General features: G+C 40.0%; 1 protein-coding gene across 6 annotated transcripts in view; it reads right to left on the bottom strand.

The window, feature by feature from the left end:
- The window catches only part of chd9 (chromodomain helicase DNA binding protein 9), a 245,483-nt gene that overhangs the window by 119,471 nt on the left and 102,879 nt on the right, over positions 1 to 23,133 (bottom strand). Inside the window, exon 1 of one of the 6 annotated variants that reach the window (XM_043706977.1) lies at positions 8,736 to 9,383. The exons of 4 other annotated variants lie outside the window; for them this stretch is intronic. In XM_043706977.1, the coding sequence (XP_043562912.1) occupies positions 8,736 to 8,765 (30 nt within the window). In that variant the 5' untranslated portion in view covers positions 8,766 to 9,383. Of the gene's footprint in view, positions 1 to 8,382; positions 8,634 to 8,735; positions 9,384 to 23,133 lie in introns of those variants that run through there. One more of the 6 variants, XM_043706978.1, reaches the window with a different exon arrangement.

Raw genomic sequence — 23,133 nt, 5'->3', positions numbered from 1 at the left:
CTATAGAAACGTGGAATGACATTTGGGAAAACGCCAGAAGAATCATCATCTGCAACAGAACCCAGGCTATCCAGCTGAAGATACTTCATAGGGCCCATATAGCACTGGTTCGACTGGCAAAATTTAAGGCAGGAGCATCTCCAATGTGTCCCAAATGCAAAATAGAGGTGGGCACTCTTGTACATTGCCTATGGACCTGTCATAAGATCTGTAGATATTGGACTAAAGTAGCAAGTACCCTGACAGAAATTTTAGGAACGGAAATTAAAGTGGACCCTGTATCTCTCCTTTTGGGCTTTTCGAACTTTCCCTCCCTGACATGTACGGGAAGAGACTGCTTTCTATTCTTTCTTTCTGTGCAAGGAAAAATATTTTGGTGAACTGGGTGGCTGAGAGCCCCCCCTGGACTTTCAAATTGGCACAGATTAATTATGGAATGTATTCCCCTTGACTTCCTTACAAATATGGTACACCGAAAGACCGAATTATTTTATAAAATATGGCAGCCCTTCTTGAATTACATAAATACAGATATCTCGGCTATCCTAACAAGGGCTTTTATTTAATTCAGATTACAAACCTGGCTGGTCCGGAGCGCCTTAGGAGAGGAATCCCGCACGAATACGGGTTTTATTACATGTTAACACATTCCGAGCATGTAAGAGACTTAAATATACACTCTGGTTAGTTATAGGTTAGATTAGTAGATAGTTGAGTTTTGTTTTTTTTTCTTTTTCGTTTTTTTTTCTTCTTTTGTTAAATTTTGGCTATTGTATATTTGATTTAATTGTATATCAATGTTTATATTTGAGAGTTTTGTTTATTTTTGTAAACTTGTAAAAATGTTAAATTTCTAATAAAAATATCTATAAAAAAAATTATTAAACTTAAATGATCAGTTTTACAAAGAATTTCCAACATCTGTAGGAGTACAAATACACAGCTAAATACAGGATGACTATCACTACTCAAGCACATCAATAAACATTACCCATGTCTATTAAAGTTAATCCAAGGGAAAGCAATAGCCTAATAGTTTAATGGGGAGAAAGTGAGGTCTGCAGATGCTGGAGATCAGAGCTGAAAATGTGTTGCTGGAGAAGCGCAGCAGGTCAGGCAGCATCCAGGGAACAGGAGAATCGACGTTTCAGGCATAAGCCCTTCTTCAGGAATGAGGAAAGTTTGTCCAGCAGGCTAAGAGGATGGACTTGGGGGAGGGGCATCGGAAATGTGATAGGTGGAAAGAGGTCAAGGTGAGGGTGATAGGTCAGACTGAGGTGGGGGCGGAGAGGTCAGGAAGAAGATTGCAGGTTAGGAAGGCAGTGCTGAATTCGATGGATTTGACTGAGACAAGGTGGGGGGAGGGGAAATGAGGAAACTGGTGAAATCCGAGTTCAGTAATAGTATTACTGCTGGACTGTCAATCCAGAAACTCACCTAATCTTCCAGGAACCTGGATGTGAATCCTGCCATGGCAGATGGTGGAATTAAAATTCAATTAAAAATATCCGGAATTAAGAATCTACTGATTACTATAAAAACCATTGTCAATTGCTGGAAATATCCATCTGGCTCACTAATGCCTAACAACGAAGGAAGTCCACCATCCTCTGGCTTACATACGACTCTCAACTGCCCTCTGAAATGGCCTAGCAAGCCATTCAGCTGTAACAGTCGCTACGAAGTCTCAAGAAATGAAACCGGAGAGACCGGTTTAAAGGGATAAAATCTATTTATGTTTGAAAAAGAATGGGCTTATCAGTGATAGGCAACATGGTTTTGTGCGGAGGAGATCATGCCTTACCAATTTAGAGTTCTTTGAGGACATGACCAAGTTGATAGATGAAGGAAGGACTGTAGATGTCATATACATTGACTTTAGTAAGGTGTTTGATAAAGGTTCCCCATGGTAAACTAATAGAGAAAGTGAAGTCACATGGTGTGCAGGGTATTCTAGCTAGGTGGATAAAGAACTGGTTGAGCAACAGGATACAGAGGGTAGTAATTGAAGCGAGTTTCTCAAAATGGAGAAAGGTGACCAGTGGTGTTCCACAGGGATTAGTGCTGGGGCCACTGCTGTTTGTGATATACATAAATAATCTGGAAGAGGGCATTGGTGGTCTGATCAGTAAGTTTGCAGATGACACAAAGATTCGTGGAGTAGCAGAAAGCATGGGGGACTGTCAAAGAATACAGGAGAATATAGATAGACTGGAGAGTTTTTTTAAGATTAGATTAGATTACCTTTGAGGAGAAAGTGAGGTCTGCAGATGCTGGAGATCAGAGATGGAAATGTGTTGCTGGAGCAGCATCTAGGGAACAGGAGAATCGACGTTTCGGGCATTAGCCCTTCTTCAGGAATCTTCAGTTTCTCCTGTCGATTCTCCTGTTCCCTAGATGCTGCCTGACCTGCTGCGCTTTTCCAGCAACACATTTCCATCTTAGATTACCTTTGGTCTAACAAGTCCCACCGACCCTCCAAAGGGCAACCCACCCAGACCCATTCCCCTACATTCACCCCTGACTAATGCGCCTAACACTACAGGCAATTTAGTATGGCCAATTCACTTGGCCTACACATCTTTGGATTGTGGGAGGAAACTGGAGCACCCGGAGGAAACCCATGCAGACACGGGGAGAATGTGCAAACTCCACACAGACAGTTGCCCGAGACGGGAATTGAATCTGAGGTCCTGGTGCTGAGGCAGCATTGCTAAACACTGAGCCACCGTGCTACCCCGAGTTGGGTGGAGAAGTGACAGATGAAGTTCAATCCGGGCAAATATGAGGTGATGCATTTTGGGAAGTCTAGTTCTAGAGCGAACTATATTGCAAATGGAGAAGCCTTGGGAAAAGTTGATGAGCAGAGAGATCTGGGAGTTCAGGTCCATTGTAGCCTGAAGGTGGCTACACAGGTGGATGGAGTGATCAAGAAGGCATATAATATACTAGCCATCAGATGGGGTATTGACCATAAGAGCTGGCAGATCACGTTAAAATTGTACAAGACATTGGTTTGGCCCCATTTAGAATACTGTGTACAGTTCTGGTCGCCACATTACCAAAAGGACGTGGACGCTTTGGAGAGGGTGCGGAGAAGACTTACGAAGGTGTTGTGCTAGCTATGAAGAGGGGTTGAGTAGGTTAGGATTGTTTTCATTAGAAAAAAGGAGATTATGGGAGGACCTGATTGAGGTCTACAAAATCATCAAGGGTATAGACAGGGTGGATAGAGATAAGCTTTTTCCCAGGATGAGGGATTCAATAACGAGAGGTCACGCGTTCAAGGTGAGAGGTGAAAAGTTTAAGGGGGATATACACACAGAAAGTACATTACATAGAGATTGGTAGGGGCCTGGAATGCGTTGCTAGCAGAGGTGGTAGAGGCAGGCACGGTAGATTCATTTAACGTGCATCTGGATAGATGCATGAGTAGGTGGGGAGCAGAGGGATTCAGATCCTTAGGAATTGGGTGATAGGTTTAGACAGTGGATTTGGATCAGCACAGGCTTGGAGGGTTGAAGGGCCTGTTTCTATGTTTTAGACCACCTTGCATCAACACAGACACCAAAAATGACAACAATACAAACAGCCCTGCCCTAGTCAGGGCATAGTTATACTCTCAGAATCACACCTAACAGACAATGTCCCAGAAACCAACATCATCATCCCTGGGTATATCCTGTTCCATTTGCAGGACAGATCCAGCAAAGTTGGCGGTGGTGGTATATAGTTGGGAGGGAGTTGCCTGGGAGTGCTCAACATTGACTCCAGAGCACGAGGCTTTGGGTTAAAAACGAGCAAGAAAACCTCCTGCTAACTACCACAAACTGTCCTCCCTCAGCTGAATCAGTCCTCCTCCATACTGAGTGGCACTCGGAGGAAACATAGAGTGGTAAGGACACAAAACATACTCTGAGTGAGGGATTTCAATCCACCACCATGAGTGACTTGGCAGCAGGACTACTGATCGAGCTGGTCAGGTGTGTGGCAGATGGTGAGGGAACCAACACAAAGAAGAAACATACTTGGCTTCATCCTGAGCAATCTGCCAACTGCATATGCATCTGTCCATGGCAGTATGGGTAATAATGACTATCACATAGTCCTTGAGAAGAAGTCCTGCTGTCATATTGAGAATACCCTCCATTGTGCTGTGTGGTAATGTGCTAAATTTGACAGACTTTGAACAGATCTAACAACTCAAACCTAGGCACCCATGAAGCACTGTGGGTCATCAACAGCAGAATTGTATTCCAGCACAATCAGCTATCTCTTGGCTTTGCATATTTCACACTCAATCATTACCATCAAGCCTGGGGATAAACCCTGGATCCAATGGAGAGTGCAGGAAAGCATGCCAGGAGCAGCCCAAGGCACACCTGAAGATGAGGTGTCAACCTAGTGAAGCCAGCAAACAGGACTACTCACATGCTATACAGCATAAGTAGCAACTGACAGACAGAGCCAAGCAATCTCTCAACCAATGGATCAGACTGAAACACAGCAGTCCTGTCATATCCAATCATGAATGGTGGAGGACAATCAAACAACTTAATGAGGCAGGTGACTTCACAAAAATCCTTGTTCCCTATGATGGAAAAGCTCATCTCATCAGTGCAAAAGAAAAGGCTGAAGCAGTTGTAGCAATCTTCAGCCAGAAGTACCAAGCAGATGATCCAACACGACCTCCTCCAGTAGTCCCCAGCATCACAGATTACAGACTTCAGGCAATTCAATTCACTGCACGTGATACCAAGAAATGGTTGCATGCACTGGATATGCAAAGGGTATAGGCCCTGACAATATTTTGACAATAGTACTGCAAACTTGTACTCCAGAACTTGCTGCTTGTATAGCCAAGCTGTTCCAGTTTAGAAGAACCTTGATTATCCGAACAAGATGAGCAGGCACTATTTTGTTCAGATAATCGATTTTACCTAAAACAAGGGAAGCCCTATGGATCTAACCCTGCGCTCTACTGGAGAATATGTTTAACTCTATAATTTTAATGAGTCTGCCATCTAAAACTAACCTTTGCAGTCTGCAAATTACAGGTTAAAATGAGAAGAACTTGCCATCACAAAAATAATGTATATCAAGTCCCAGCATTAAACAAGGTCCCAAACAGCTTCTATGATCACAAGAGCATTTGTCAGTTTCCAGGAGCTCAGTCTTGCGATAGAAAGCCAAAAGCACCACCTCGTGTATGCATTTATGTTCTTGGCCTTTTTTTTAAAATGAACAGCCTGGTAAAGTGACGGGAATACTGTAAAATACTTACTTTTGCAAAGGGTTGTGCAATGAATCTTACCTAAAAAAGTATCCAGTCGCTGATGCTTGAGCTGCTTGTGTTTTTGTTTTGCCAGCGTTTTCACATGTTCTTCAGTACAGATAAGTCGAATACACTTACCTCTTTGATTAAACGTTTTTGTGGGACCTTGAAATCTGCTTTGGATAATCCGAAATTCGGATAATCGAGGTTTGGATAATCGAGGTTCCTCTGTAGTCACAACACTTAGCATCTACCCTACACAGTGGAAAATGTCCAGGTGTGTCATGTAAACACAAAAAGCAGGACAAGTCCAAGCCAGCCAATTTCTGCCCTATTGGTCTCCTCTTGAACATCAGTAAAGTCATGGAAGATGTTGTTATCAACAATGCTATCAAGCAGCAACTGCTCAGCAATAATCTTTTCAGTGATGCCCAGTGTGGGATCCTGACCTTATTACAACCTTAGTTCAAAGATGGACAAAAGAGCCAAATTTCTGAAGTGAGGTGAGGTGAGAATGACTGCCCTGGACATCAATGATGCTTTCAGTCAAGCATGGCAACAAGGAGTCCTAGCAAAGCAAGGAATCAATGAGTAAGAGGGGAGTGAACCTGCTGCTGGTTGGAATCATACCTGGCACATAGGAAGATAGTTGTGGGTGTGGAGTCAATCATTTCAACTGCAGGAGTTCCTCAGGGTAATGTGCTCAGCCCAACCACTTCCAGTTGCTTCATCAATGACCTTCCCTCCATCATAAGGGCAGAAGTTGATTTTCTGGTCAATGGTCATCCCCAGGATATTGATAGTGTGGGATTCAGTGACAGTAACACATGAATGTCAAGGAATAGTGGCTACAAGAGGAGGTCAGAACCTAGGAACACTGCGGTGAGTAACTCAGCTCCTGACCTCCTGATACCTTTCCACCATCTACAAGGCACATGTCAGGAGTGCTTTGGAATACACCCTATTTGTCTACATCGATGCAACTTCAACAACACTCAACAAGCTTATGCCATCCAGCTCAAACCAGCCCACTTGCCTGGCATTGCATCCACAGGTGCACAGTAGCAGCAGTGTGTACTATATACAGGATATATGGCAGAAATTTAACAATGTTCTTTAGACAGTATCTTCAAATGCGTGACCACTTTCATCGACAAGGACAGGAGCAGAAGATACATAGGATCACCAATACCTGTAAGCTCCTTGCTCCCTCGCCCCCACCCCGCCAGACTACTCACCATCCTGACTGAGAAATACACTGCTGTCCCTTCATTGTCACTGGGTCAATATCCTGGAATGCCCTCCCGAAGGGTATTGTGGGTCAACCTCCAGTACATGGATTGCAACAGTTAAGACAGCAGCTCACCATCACATTCTCCAGGGCAACTATGGATGGGCAATAAATGCCAGCCAGCCAGCAACAATCCCACAACACACCCACCTTTTTTTTTGAGAGTCCACATGTGTGGCTCTAGAAGCTTGCACATGCTCTATCAATAGGTTGCCTGGTGTCAGCAGATATTGCCATCAATAATAGACTCCAAGGTTCTGGAGATCAGAAACGTGGATGCAGCCTCAGTGCTCGGGTAAAGCCGAGCTGTTTCCTGAAAATGTGGCAGCACATTTCTCATTTTATTGTAGCACATGTGTTGAAAAACCACTACAGACTGCATGTGCAGAGTTGAGCCCTACATTACTACACTGGAAATAGCTTCTTTGCTCCAGAAAGCAGTACATAATCTAGACAGCCCGCCACATTCAAAAGTACATAGTTTTTGGGCTTAGATACAATGAGGGTTTTTTTAATGCGATCTATAGCCTGCCATTATTATATATTCCTCACAGTTGCCTTTTTCTATGTTAGGAGTCTTTATCATAACAGGGAGCAAGCAAAAGAAGTCATTATGACTTGCACCAATGCTGTACCGTGAACAACTGGCAGGTGGTGTACTGGGGCAAGAAGTTTCCAACAGTTTTCCCACTTGTGAGCTGGAATATTGTACCAGCCAAATGCAATCACAAAGAGTAGATGAATTAGAAAAACATTGAAGGATAGAATTCAAACTGCCTCTGAAACGTGCTGCTATTCTTATGTCAATTATTTGGCTCAGTAAAAATACAAACAACCACTGAATCCAAAATTGATGTCTAAAAAGAAAAATCAGTGACCCTTTAAGTAAACACTGCAAGTCATTTAGACACCTTCTACTTGGGCAAAGTTCCAAGTATAGAATGCAAATTTAGTGAAATAACTCAAACCTATGCAGATTTTTAAAAACTACATTGGTCATTACATACCATAATAAGGGACTATTTCCTCTATTTGTTACTTTCAGTGAAAATGATAAGTGCTTTACACATGTACTTACACATTTTGTTAAAAAGAAAATTTTCCCAACATAGCAAACATTTAATGCATCCGTGATGATTAAAATTCAGTGCTGTTTAAGCTGGCTAAACATGTTTGAGGCTGCTACAAAATCGTAAACACACCAATTTATATTTTTCAACTCAATTTTTTTTCCTCGGGAGACCATTACAGGTAGACAGTACAACTAAACAACCTGTCATTTTTGCTTGCACAGTTATAGCAAAAACAAGATTGAGAAAAAAGGCAAAATTGATGCCAGCTGTTCAGTAAATCTTTGAAACAGGACTGTACACAGTGACGATTTTCTAGTATACCCCTAAATTAGCAGAACAAAGGCCCTAAGAATTAGACATAAATAAATAACAAATGTGCTTTATTTCTGCATTAATATTGCAGATCAGTTTAAATACAAGTCAAGATATTAACCTTGCACCCATCAGCATTCTAATATGTTGCACAATACATGCATTTATACAGAAGCTAAACAGAATCTATTTTTAAATAAAGTGATTAATCTTCCAGCATAATTAATAATTTTTATTTACCTTTTTTTTATTTGCCAACAAGCACAAACAATGGCTTTATTCACAGAACCACGCACTAGCTAATCATACTATTGTACCAATTTTGAAATATGCTAAGGATACCACAACTACCCACTGCACCTTTCCAGGAATTTGAACAACTTCACGTTTAATACAGCAATAAGATTTATCTTAGCATGTCCGTTTCTCACCCATAAATGAGCTGCTGACTACAGCAAAGTAAATTGCCACCAGGCATTCCCAAACAGATTTTCAGGCCAATGCCAGTGTGCTCCACTGGATAATATTTCTGCACATGCTTCATCAGCCTAACAGCAGCACTGCAGCACTGGTAGGCACAGGCAATCAAACAGCTCCTCTGAAACATTGTGAGCAAATGCCACCTTTAGGCCTAAGCTAACAAATAACAAGGCTAAAGAAAGCTCTAATAGCTAAGATGGCGGTGCATTGCAACTCAGTCACCAACCAGTAGAAAAGAAGGTTATGCAATCCCATTAGCCTTTAGTCCAAACCCCTCCTCCCACTTATCCAGTCTTTCACTTACCCTTCCTCTAGACCTCCGCACAGTAGCCATTTTGTCATTCAACAAAGGCTAGCCCTCCGCTTTTTCACCTCCAGCTCTGCTCGTGAGGAAGATATTCAATGATAACTGCTAAATGGCCTATTTGGTGTGCTGTATTAAAGATACACATTTCTCTTCACAAAAACACATCACGGTTTTTATCAGCGTTTATCCTCCTTGTTAATCAATACTGCCACACATTATCACTGCACATCCAGAAAAGGTACTATGACACAAGATTCTGTTTGTATGCAAGAACTGCTGAATGTCTAATTAAATAGAGGTTTGCAAATCTCGTCTCCAATAAAGCTAAGTAAAATTATGCACCAAAGCATGAAAATGCATCAGCATGAATAGAAATGTCGTTCAATAACAGCAGAGATTGCTCACTTGGTCCAGCAGATGGTGCTGCCTATTGTCACTCTGCTGGGTTTTAATGTTACTTGCTCACCATCCCCCAGGACTCTTTGTATCTGCACCTCCTGTTCCTTTTTATCGTAATGACCAAATCTTTTTCTGTAAGCACGTGTCCGTTTTAATTTTATAATGACGATAAGGTAATTTTATATTGAGACAAATTATACTTTGAAGGATACAAGATCTTAATAAAGCTGATCCACAGAACAGGGAAACAAAATTAATTGCAATCCTTTCTTTGTTCTTCTCACTAAATTTAAATGGGGTCAAAACAGACAACAAAATAACAGAAATTCTCATTTCACGTAAATGAAATATACTGTACTTAAGTGCTAGATTTTTAAAAAATGTATGCTTTTCTGACAATGTATTCATTATTATATTTTTAGTGTAATAAGGTGCTGTTTAACATTTTAACTTTATTTAACAACTTCAAATACAAAGTTTTGTTCATAGCTTATCTTGTTGAATATCAACCCTATCATTATTATGGCAAACCATAATAATATCACAACATGTTTAATGTCATTTTAAAACAGTTACTGCTAATTTAAGTAAACTCAATGACAGTTTAGAGAATTACAAAGGACAGACAGGTTACACTTGTGTCTTAGTTTTCAAATCTGTTAAGGTGCAACTTACTTTCAGTAGTTAGATTACATAAACCAGAATTGTTAGAAGTCTCCACTTACGAACTACACAGCAGAAAGGTATCAAGTTCAATGTCCAGTCTGCAACAAGTTGACCACTACAAATGGCCTAGTTAGGACTTGAAAGAAGGGGAAGAAGAAAATTCAACTTTCACTGTCCACAGAGATACTCTAATTGCAAATTAGTGTGTATAAACAAAGGAAGAGGTCACATTTTGATGGATGACCTCTAGCACTCAATGTCAACATTAACCCCCAAATTATGGTCACAAGCAAGAGGCAAATAGCAGATAGCAAATCACGTGCACGGAAATGTATCTTAGCACGATGGGTGGCATCCTGGAGGGAGGCAGTGTGCAGAAAGCAATCTTTAGGATTTCACTCGACAGACCAACAGCTAACATAGTTTACAACATGAAGCCACATAAACGCATCTTTTTAAGAAGAAATAGCTTTCTAATCTCATAACAGATGGCACCTTAAGTGACCGACAAAAGCTATGGTCCAAAAAACATTAATCACAAAAAGTGAGGAATCCTTCAAATTTGACATTTGGAGGATTTTTTTTTAAAATGTGAGTTTTAGTGCAATGATCAAGTTGTAAGCAACTCAGTAAAATGTGAATCATTTCGCTCAAAATCAGGAGACTAGGATTGGTTCATGCTGTCTTCACTGAAAGCCTCAGACATTAGGACCCTGTTGATTAAACTTTGACCAAAACAAACACATTTAAACAATTCATTAATGTATGTCCTCTCCTTTTGGCAGACTTTATACTATGGAAGCCAAAAGCAAAATGTAGCAGATGCTGATGATCAAAAATAAAAACAAAGTGCTGGAAAACCTCAGTAGGTCTGACAGCATCTGTGGAAAGAGAAACAGAGTTAACATATCAGGTCAAATTTGGCTTTTTTTTTGGTACTGATTTCTTACTCAAAAAATACTAGAATACAGACTGTCCAAGAACCTGTTGAGTTCCTCAAGCCCTTTTCTTTTATTACCTTGCCAGCAAAGTCTATTAAATAAAATTTATTCAAAATCCGAATATAGGAGTAGGCACAGGCCATTCATGCCCCCAGCCTGTTCCACCATTCCAGATCATGGCTGACCATGTATCTCAATACTATATTCCAACATTATCCCCATACCCCTTAATGTCATTATTAACTAGAAATCTACTAATGTGTCTGGAGTAGGTAATTCAAAAGACCCACCATCCCCAGTGAGGACATTCCTCCTCATCTCAGTCCTAAATAGCTTACCCTTTATCATGAGGCAATGACCACTAGTTATAGACCACACAGCCAGGAGAGAGATCCTTTCTGCAGCTTCTTTGTGTAGTCCTTAAGAAGTTTAAAAGTTTCTGGGATCACCTTACAAACTCAAAAGAATATAGGCCCAATCTCTCTAATCTTGCTTCATAGCACAAGTCCTATCATCCCAGGAATCAGTCTGGTGAACCTCAATGACAAGGATCCTTCCTTACGCAAGGGGACCAGAACTATATTCCAGTATTTTTAAAATAAAACTGAAGCAACAACTTTTTTACACCTGTACTCAAATCTTCTTCTGATAAGGGTTAATATTTTTTTTCCATGCCAAATTGTTTTCTGCATTTTCATGCTAACTTTGGTGACTCATGGGCAAAGACATCTAGGTCACTTTGGAGGAATGGTGAGCAGACCGACAAAAGTATGTTAAAGGTTGAGTGCAAGATGAAGACACAGTGTGCGAATGTGAGAGAGCGCACAAGCGAGAGACAGAGCATACAAGAGGTGACTGAGCAAGAAAGAGAGGGCAGGCAACAAAAATCGACAATATGCTGCTTAGATTTTAAGAGATATTTCTACAACTGGAGGTACATTCAGAGCCAAGTACACAGGCACTGAAAATCAGGGATGTGTGAGGTGTCATAATTGGAGATTTGTAGGACTGGAAGTTGTCACAGAAACGGGGAGAGGAACGGACATGCAGCAATTAAAACGATCATATCTGTTGTCTAAGGTGAGCTGCTGTCAGATCATTCATATAAGAAAGTAACCATGATGTTGGGGATGGTTGACGAAACAGATGAATAGAACCTAAAGGGAGGCGATGGCCTAGTGAATCACTGGACTGTTAATCCAGAGGCTGGGAGAAAATGAGGACTCCAGTTCCAGAAAGGGCAGAGTTGGATGAGTGGGCTAGTGTGCAGCTTATTTTATGGATGAATAGTCTTTGTCATTAGCAGCAAGGTATCATTTAAAATGTCAAGAAGGGTATTGATTATCGATTTTTTTTCAGGATAGATATCCAACAAGTGAATTTGCTGCCTGTAACCTTTGTCACAGAAGGATTTTGTAATCATTCGTGTGACGAGGACATCACTGGTTAGGCCAGCATTTATTGCGCATCTCTAGTTGCCCAGTTAGAGTCAACCACATTGCTGTGGATTTGGAGACACATTTAAGCCAAAACAAGCAAGGATGGATGCAGAAGAATCCATACTTTGGGCATAAACCCTTCATCAGGACTGACAGTTAATCCAGGTGGATGGTGACTATGATAGGTTGGTGGGGAGGGTGGAGCGGATAGGTGGGAAGGAAGATGGACAGATGGGACATGAAGGGCTTTTGCCCGAAACGTCGATTTCGCTGCTCCTTGGATGCTGCCTGAACTGCTGTGCTCTTCCAGCACCACTAATCCAGAATCAAGAGGGCAGAGCCAAGTTGGAGAATTGGATCTAGGATGGAGGATTTTGAAACTAGTACTGAAGTTGACTTTGATGCCGTGTGGTTGAAGAGTCCCAAGGCGGAAGATGAGGCATTCTTCCGCCAGTCAAGGGCCTCCTCCACTCCAAATTCCAAGCCACCAGATGACTGGAGGAAGAACGCCTCATCTTCCGCCTTGGGAGCCCTTCAACCACGCAACATATAGTTGATTTCATTAGTTTCCAAATCCACACCACCTCATACCAGATCCAACTCTCCAACTTAGCACTGCCCTCTTGACCTGTCCCACATGTCCATCTTCCTTCCCATGTATCTGCTCCACCCTCTTGACCTATCACAATACCCCACACCTGCATCCATCTATTGCCTTCCCAGCTACCTTCCCTCCAACCCTCACCCTCCTACTTATCTCTCAGTCCCCGTCTCCGCTCCCCCCACATTTCTGATGAAGGGCTTGTGCCTGAAATGTTGTCTCTACTACTCTTTGGATGCTGCTTGACCTGCTGTGCTTTTCTAGCACCACATGTTTTGGCTGTTAATCCAGAGACCCACATAATGTTCGAATCCCACAATGACTGATGACAAAATTTGAATTCAATAAAAATCTGGAACTAAGAGTCTAATGATGACCATGAATCCATTACCGATTGTCAGAAAAAACTCATGTTTCCTTCAGGGAAGGAAACTACCATCCTTACTTGTTTTGGTTAAATGTGTCTCCAGATCTACAGCAATGTGGTTGACTCTTAACTGGGCAATTAGAGATGGGCAAGTAATGCTGGCCTAGCCAGTGATGGCCTCATCACACAAATGATTACAAAATCCTTCTGTGACGAAGGTTACAGGCAGCAAATTCACTTGTTTGATATCTATCCTGAAAAAAAAAACAATGGTTACATTTGAAACCAAATACTGAGTAGTTATTGTTTTGAATTTCAGCTTTTGAAGTAAAAGCAATTCCAAAGATTAGTCACATATGAATTGGGATGAGAAGGAAGCTTTAATCAATTGAAAGAAAATTCCCAAAATTGAATTTAAATGAACATTTTTTGGAAAATTTGGGAAATCTTCCCACTGCAAACATAATATTTTTATCCAGTGTATAGATGGTAGTTCCTACTTGGACACAAAGAACCATTTTTGTAATTGCTGGAGGTCAATCTAAATGTAGATGTATATTTAATGCTTTTGATGTGATGTGGACCTTAAAATTGCTAAAAGCACCCATTCTCTCAGCCAGTCTTTAATGTACTGACAGTTCACACTCCCATTGGTCCATACACATTGGCAAGTTTTGTTAATCACGACACTTTTACAACTTTGTTAAATTAGTACATATTTTGGTAGATCAAGGACCACCTAGACTTATACATCAAAACGTTAATTTAAAGTCATATTATATGTAACAATTTTTACAGAATATATATTCAGAGTTTGGAAGTGCAAACATCAAATAATCAAAGTCTCAATTCATATATTGCACAAAAAAACCCAATGAATAACTGAAAAGACTAATCACCATCTTACACAGTGAAATCCTTCAAAAAACACTATTTTAATTGTATCAATATCTTTGCAATATAATAAGTTGTGACTTGCTATTCTTTATATTTTGGGTTTGAGAGAGGTGTGTCGGAACAAGCAGTTCAGAATTCATATATTTGTCTCACGTGTATAACTCTCGAGTGGTATGCACTCATATGTGCATATATAAAACATACATGCATATAGGGCGGCACGGTGGCACAGTGGTTAGCACTGTTGCCTCACAGCGCCAGAGACCCGGTTTCAATTCCCGCCTCAGGCGACTGACTGTGTGGAGTTTGCACGTTCTCCCCGTGTCTGTTTGGGTTTCCTCCGGGTGCTCCGGTTTCCTCCCACAGTCACAAAGATGTGCAGGTCAGGTGAACTGGCCATGCTAAATTGCCCATAGTGTTAGGTAAGGGGTAAATGTAGGGGTATAGGTGGGTTACGCTTCGGCGGGTCGGTGTGGACTTGTTGGGCCGAAGGGCCTGTTTCCACACTGTAATGTAATGTAATGTAATCTAATCTAATCTAATGCACGAACAGTACATCAAGACTGCACTAACACAGGACCATGGCCACTGTAGGAAATTGCCTGCAAGATATCAAAGATGATGTTCTCATTTATCGGTTTACTCAACTGGATGGAACCAATTTTCAGCCAGCTATTTCCCAGGAGGAGAAAAGTGCAATAGCAAAGGATAATTTTACAAAAGTTCAAGTCCTCTCATGCTGCTTGCATTTGTCCTCGCAGCTAGTTAGAATCAGCAGGATCTCCCTCAAACTACATTTTGCAAAAGAAAATATCATGCTTGGCCATTGAAATGCTAAGTTTATTGGGAGAATTGTGGACACAAATATTCCATGATGTACGACAAATATACTTCTCCTTGATAGAATTCAATCAGTGCCTCAGACAATCGACCTCAAATGCAGCACCATGAAAAGGAACATAAGAACAGAGGCGCCCAATTCCTCCATTCAATTAGATTATGGCTAGTCTGCACCTCAACTCAATTCACTTTCATTCCATATCCCATGTGGCCCTCACCTAACAAATAAAATGATCTTAGTACTGAAAGTTCCATGTGTCTTCAGCATCCATAATCATTTGTGGAAAGACTTAAAACCATGAATGCACATTCAAGTTCCAAACTGCTGTGACCTGTGTGTGGGAAAAAAATGTTTCCTGAATTTCACGCTAAGTAGTTTAGCCTTAATATCAAGATTATTGTTGCAATTATGAAATTTAAGATTATCATGTTTTGTAACAGGTTATTTTGTTTAGAGTAAAGTGAAAGGAGCCATGTACAATGTTCTGAAGTATGTCTGACAGTAAGCCTAGGTGATTTGCTTGTTAGAGGTTAAAAGTGTCCTAGATTGTTTCTTCTTCCCAGTAAACAAAGCATTTACATTTGGACTCAATGGTAACAGCATGTGCACCAATAACAGATAAACTAAGAACATTACTGCAGGAAGAAGTGGTGTAGTAGTAATGTCAATACACTAGCAATTTAGAGTGCTCAAATGACGTTTGGGGACACAAGTTTGAATTCTCCTATGTGAGATAGTGAAATTTGCATAGAGTCAATACTGAAGAAAAATACTGAGATGCATTACTGTGTAAACAATTCTCTGACTTCAAGTGTCAACGTATGTTGGCTGGAAAATATGAATGAGCTGAGTAAGTTACTCTGGTTCAATAATTTCAGCAACTTGCCACAACTTAATACTTCAGTTTTCAGATTCCACTTGTGCATAGATTCCTGAAAACAGAACCTCGAAAGAAAAGAAACAATGTGATGTCAGGAAAAGCATTTATTTGAGCAAAAGCGAAAGAAAATCAGTTAAAAATGAACAAACCCCCAAATCAACAATTTAAGATTAAAGGCCACCTGAAAGAACAGATATAAATGGATATAAACTAGTTTCTTGCTTGAAATTTTCATACTTCATAGGGATAAAATTCATCATACTCAACAGGCAATAAAAAGAGAAATACTTGAGAGCAGTCATTTCAAGCTTAGAAAATATTACAATTTCTGGTATGCAAATAAGTCAAAATCCTAATTACCAAAATAGCACAAAAACCCTTAAAACCTAAAGGCAAATGGAATTTTGACCTTTATTGACAGGGTTTTGGAGTTTAAATACGGTAAGGTTTGTTTCAACTGATAGGGTGTTGGTGTGGTCGCACCTGGAGTCCTGTGCACAGTTTACATTGCCATATTTAATGAAGAATGTACTGGCACTGGAAGCAGTTCAACCAAGTGCCATTGGATTGATTCTTGGAATGAAGGGGCTGACTTATCAAGAATGGCTAAATAGGTTAGGCAATTTATTCATTCATGTTTAGAAAAGTGAGGGGTGATCTTAAATGAAAAATACAAGATTCTGAAGGGGCTTGACCGAATAGTTGTTGAGAATATGACTCCACTAGAAAGGAAAATCTCAAACTAGCGGACATAGTGATAGAATAAAGGGACATATTTAAAACTGAGATGCAAAGAAATTTCTTCTCCCAGAGCAAACGTAGTTCATTCAGTCCATTAAGACTGCTTCACCATTCAAAATGAGATCATGGCTGATTTGACAATCCTCAATTCCACTTTCTTGTCTTCCCCACAGAACCCTGAACTCCCTTAAAAATTAAACATACTTAATGATCCAGCCTCAAGAGCTCCCTTTTGTAAATAATTCCACAGATTCAGAACCCTCAGAAGAAATTCCACTTCAGGAGCTGAGTGGTCCCTGCTGAATACAAACTGGGCATCACTGGGCAGGTTATTGCAGAACAGGTGCTGCTTGATAACTGTTGATGACATCTTCCATCACTTTACTGATGAAGAGCAGATTGATGGGGTGATAATTGGTTGGGTTGGATTTGTCCTTTTTGTACACATGACATACCTGGACAATTTTCCACATTATCGAATCTTGTTGAACGATGGGGCAGCCTTGAGTGGCTGAATAGTCAACTCCTATTTCTTATGTTACAACTTAGCTCGTACACATATCATCATTACATCAAGGGAATGCTGAAGATTTTTAGTTTCTTCAACACAACTCATGGAAATTGATGGCAGGAGAACATGTTGAAATGAAGGGGTTTAATTGGTCCAGTAATCTCCTTTAGTAAAAGATACCAAATCTAATTTATGCAGCAGTTTTGTTCTTGGGTAGGAGGAGACTTGGAGAATGAGATAATTGAATGGACTACTGAACTTTACAGATCAGTCAAAGATTAGAAAGAAATTAAACAAAAACATGTGAAACAATTTCTAATGCTCCTTTTCCCGTAGCATAATCAATAGAGTAGGAATGCCAATTTGCAGGACAGTCAATTGATCAGATGCCTCAATTGTGAAACTGACCTGTACTCCATCCATAGGAGTTGCATCACAAAACAGGCCACCCACCCAATATGTCCGTGCTGTGTTGACTTCCAAATTGATCAATGGTTCTGATAACATTTATTTGCTCCAATGTCATAGTCAATTAGCTCCTTTCTTTTCATCCACCTGTCTAATCTAATCATGAATATGGTGTGAAAGTGAATAGGATTTCTTCAGGGACTTCACAAATCTTACTTTATCCAATTTGAATGAATCTGGATTCAGAAACCCAATGCAAGTTGATGCACTCGCAGTTAATACCAACATTCATGTTGTGTGCCTGTGTGCACGCTGGTGGTGGAAGGTATTGAAAAGGGGGAGTTCAGAATGGAAAGCAACCAGACAGTAAGCTAGATAAAATCTAAGTCTGAAGATCAATACAACATTTAGCACTTGAGTCAGTCACATTTCTGAAATTGGACCACCCAGTGTAAATTTTTTTTTGCTTGTGAACAGTTGAACAATCATCCTGAAAATTAATGAAGTTTGTATCACTAATCTTTTGCTTGAACACACTTTAAAAGCAAACAGTTAAAATGCAAATTATCTCTGTACATGGCAGCACATCGTTTCAGTTCCTCCAGCAAATTAAAAGCAGGTGTTAGTTTCAGTACACTATTAATTACAGACCAATCAGGGAGCTACTTTCAAAGATTTAGAAACTTGAAGCCATTTGCTGCCCTTTCGCTACAGTGTGATACAACTATCTCCACATAAGTCAATTTACATGGTACTTTCAGAGATTTATTTGAAGCTGTATCTGGCATCTATAACCAACTAAGAAGCATATTATTAAGTACAGTGTACTGAGAACAGTTTAGGAAGCTTTTGTGCTAGTAGTACATACAAGTGAAAATACAACTGGCAGCAGGAAAAAGCCAGTCGGCGCACTGAACTTGCGCTGTCATTGAAAGAAAATCACATTCGCCCTGATTTGTGTTCTCAGCTCTATTTGCTTCCACCCCAGAAAACCTTTGACATGAATTTATGTAAAACTCTGTTATCTCACTTTTTAGATTGGAATCAATCTAAACATCAGGTCATAGACAGAGAACACAGGGGGCTAACACCTTCAACATATTGTCTAGCTATCACCATTGTTAACAGCTAACCAGAGAATGCAACTTTTAAAAAAAAGGGTTTTGTGATTTACAAATGAAATAAGTGAAACTGTCACTGTATTCTAACAGATGAAAGGCTTAACAGACAATCAATTCTTCAATGTATAATTTCAGTTACATCACACTGCAAATTTTTGCTATAAATTCTGTGTTACGATCGAGCCCTCCACAATCACCTGATGAAGGAGCGTCGCTCCGAAAGCTAGTGTGCTTCCAATTAAACCTGTTGGACTATAACCTGGTGTTGTGTGATTTTTAACTTTGACTCCCTCGTAAGTCAAGAATTTAGTGACCTTTGCTTTAAAAAAATATTCATGACTCTGCCTCCACCAATTTCTGGGGTAAGCATTTCAAAGACCCACTACCCTCAGAGAAAGAATTTGTCCTCATACGTAATAGTTTATTAGTTAGTAAGCGTAACCACTATAGACAATGTATAGTAAAATACAAAGTGTATTTTAAAACTGTTCAAGGTATGCCAACTCTCAAATATCCATAGAAACTTATTTTTACGTTAAAGAATTCTATAATTTCAAAAAGTACAAATCAAAATCTTTTCTTTTAAAATATTTTTCCTATCTCCTTCCTTAAATATCACATGCATGACAAGATGGCAAGATCACCTGACAGTGAAGACAAGAATAAGCTACAGGAACTGTTGCTCTGAAAGTATCTCTCTTTATGCTTCCAGCTGCAGTTTTCTATCCACCAACATGGAGTCGGACATCAATGTACATCACAAACTTCCCTCTCCACATGATTTCACCATCCTTCAACACCACCTTCCCCCATCCCAAACCAATATCAAATCCACATTTCTCCCAGTTTTCTGAAGGGTAGTGATTCAATGCACAGAAAAGCTTCATAGATACTGCTGACTCTCAATTAAACCTGACAGTTTGTGATAGAAAGACTACTTGGGTTTTTTTTGGACTGTAGACAGAAAACAAGAACAATGCACATGGCTTTAAAAACACATTAAAATGCCTCCAAGAACAGGCAGAACTATGTACATGTACTCAATGTTGCAAAGAAAACAGAGGCATGAACGTGCTTAGATCAAATTAGACCTGATGGATGCTGAAATAGATTAACTACCATTAGACTCCATTCATCCCAGATTCCAAAGTTGGAAGGTTTACCATGTTTTCAAAACAACACACAGCGACTAATGCAAAGCAAAAAGAATTTCTGTACATTTTTATCAAGTTCCTTCAACCAACCAATCAGATGGATTTGTGCAAAACTTGCAACTTTCCAAAAATACCATTTTTAAAAATGCATTCATGAACATGCCTAGCCCAGCATTTATTGGCCACTCACAATTGCTCGGGACATTAATGAGCTACCATCTTGAACTGTGTGTGGTGTAGGAACCCAGAGTGCTATTAAAAGGTAATTCTAGGATTTTGACCCAACAACAGCAAAGGAATGTGATACACTACCAAGGCAGGATGGTACGTGATGCGGAGGGAATTTGTTGCGAGACAGTATTCGTACGTACATGCTGTCTTTATCCTTTTCAGTGGCACAAGTCATGATTCTGCAATGAGCTGCTGAAGGAGCCTTAGATAGTTGTGGCAGCACCACTTGCAGATAATACACACTGTGCAGTGGTGCAGGCAGTGAATGTTCTTGTGGATGGGGTGCCAATCAAGTGAGCTTTGTTGTCCTGGATGATGTCAAGCTTCTTGAATGTTGACGGAAATACACTCGTACAGGGAGGTTGAAAGTATTCCATCATGGTGCTGAGGAGTCAAGAAGAGAATTACTCACCTTGGAATTCCTAGCCTCTGGCCTGCTCTTTTAACAATTATATTTATATGGCTGGTCCGGATAATTTCTGGTCAATGGTCATTCCTAGATTTTGATACTGGAGGACTCAGCAATTGTAGTGTAACTGAAAGTTAAGGAGACATGGATTGATTCTCTCTGGTTAGAGGCAGTTATTATCTCGTTCTTGCATGACACAAATGTCACTTGCCACTTATTAGCGCAAGCCTGGATGTTGTACAGGCCTTGCTACACTCTGACATGGATCGTTTCATTATTTGAGGAATTACAAATGGCATCAAACATTATGTAACCATCAAACATCCCCAATAATGACCTTATGAAGTCGTAAAAGTCATTTATAAAGCAGATGGAGATGAGAGGGCTTACAATACCCAGATGAACTCCTGCAATGATGTCTGGATTAGAGTGATGCTGGACAAGCACAGCAGGTCAGGTAGCATCTGAGGAGCAGAAAAATCGACATTTCGGACAAAAGCCCTTTGTCCCATGCCTGAGACAATGGCCCTCCAGCTACCATACCCATCTTCCTTTGTTCTATGACTCCACCCAGCACAGATTCCTCCTCCAGTCCCGAACCCAATTCCAGTTTTGTTCAGTTTGGAGATATCCAAATCAATAAAATGCTGCCATGCTGTCAAGGGCAGTCACTCTCACCTTTACTTCTGGCATTCAGCTCTTTTGTCTATTGTCTATACTGGATGTAATCATACCCTCAGAGTGAATAATACTGCACTTAATAATTTCCAGAGGAATGAAAAAAGTCAAACAATCTTGTATGATTATAATTTTTCTTCTATAAAAGGGACAAACTTAGAATAAAATTAGCTTTGCAGTCTCTACACCCTGTAAGCACTTTTCAATCTCTCCTTAAATTACAGAAAGTCTAGTCTCCCATGGTAAATTGATTTCCTCATTCCTATTTTCAATTTCATTAAAAAAAAATCGGCTGTTGACCGTTCTAAAGGAATGAACAGAATTTCGGGTTATGTGTGAAGATTAGAAAACCTCAAGCCCCATGGTATAAAATTGAGCTCCACATAGTAAAAGGTTAAGAGCAACAAAAGCAAAGAAAACATTTGCTGAATAATTTGTAAATTTACATAACTGGGCACAGAAATGGCAAATGAAATTTAATTGATAAATGCAATGTAAGTTATTTTGAAAAAAAGTATGACAATATCTTCTACTTAAAAGGAACTCAAATCAATTGAAGTGAGCCAACAGGTAAAGTAGAAAGGGCCTATGAGTGATATGCCACTTTCAACATCTGGAAAGACAATGGAATAATGTAATTCTAAAAGCAAAAGATTGAAGGTTCTGCAGAATACTGATCATCAGCAGAATTCAATTCTATTCAAACACTTGCCCATCCACATGCTACTCCACATTTTTACCCAGTCTCGTAAGCTTGGCTTCTCCAGAAATGTCAAGTGAACCTCAACTGAAGTGATTTGGCACAGTGCTGGAGCATTGGAATTGGAATTAGAGGAAAATAGTTTATTGCACAGAGTTTTGGATGGTCTCAACTTTACAACAGATAAAATATGGAACCAGCCATAAGTTCGCTGAAAAGGTAAAGTCTAAGCAGTTTCAGCAGCAGGTAAACTAAGTTCAGATGAAGTCACCCATCAAGGGGTGATGTCATGGAGTTGGAAATATGCAGTCACAACCATGGTCTGAATAAGAGGTAAGAAACTCATCTCAGGATCAAATGTGACGCTAATATTGCAATCAGATTAGCTGTATGAGACTGTTGCCAGGAGCAGGTAGTGTAGGAACAGAGTTGGCAGCTAACTGAAAGCAATGGCACCAGTCTTCTCAGTATTCAATTGGAAGAAGTATATGTATATCCAATGCTCAAAATCACAACATTAAATTAATAGTCGCAAACACATTCAGATTATAATTTCAAAATAAACCACTCTGGCAGTGCAAGAAAGGTGGTGTTTTAAAAAGGTGTAATGTTAAAATGCAAGGAAAGAATATTCTTTGGTCATAGAGGTATTGTGCACAGATTGAAAGAACAGTGGTGACACCAAGCTCACATGAACATAAATTGGGATCATTATGCTTCCATGGTTGGACCAATTTTACAAAGTAGGACAAGAAAAGTAGGAAATTTATATGGAATGAAAGAGAAAGACCAAACCAGACATGAATAGATGCGAGAAAAACAAACTACAGTAAATGTTTTGTTTAAATTAGCACAAGTACTATAGTAACTATAGTCAGGTTCAAATCATACATGCTTGAGTTTAAAGGTAAATAAATTGGAACAAAGGTCATAAGAAGAAACCAAGGTGAGGCAAGTAGGAAAAATTCAAAGGACTCAAAGAATGACAGCAGCATGAGAAACAGTAATTAGAGTAGGAAGACACTTGTACGGAGTATAAATACTGGCACAGGCTTAAATGGTTTACTGGAGATTTTCTGAAATGTATTACTTTGAATTATCTTCTCCAAGGAGAAATCATGTTTACATCTTGGCTAACAATTCTATTAGGTGCAGCATACGAGTTCCTTTTTGGTGGCGAAATAAACTTTAGGCCTCCCCTGGTGTGCCTATTTATCCTATGCCCCTCATAATTTTGTAAACCTGCATAAGGTTACCCCTCAGCCTCCGACGCTCCAGGGAAAACAGCCCCAGCCTGTTCAGCCTCTCCCTGTAGCTCAGATCCTCCAACCCTGGCAACATCCTTGTAAATCTTTTCTGAACCCTTTCAAGTTTCACAACATCTTTCCGATAGGAAGGAGACAAGAATTGC

The sequence above is a fragment of the Chiloscyllium plagiosum genome, chromosome 17 (assembly GCF_004010195.1).
Source record: "Chiloscyllium plagiosum isolate BGI_BamShark_2017 chromosome 17, ASM401019v2, whole genome shotgun sequence".
NCBI lineage: Eukaryota > Metazoa > Chordata > Chondrichthyes > Orectolobiformes > Hemiscylliidae > Chiloscyllium > Chiloscyllium plagiosum.
This window is presented reverse-complemented; position numbering and strand designations above follow the sequence as displayed.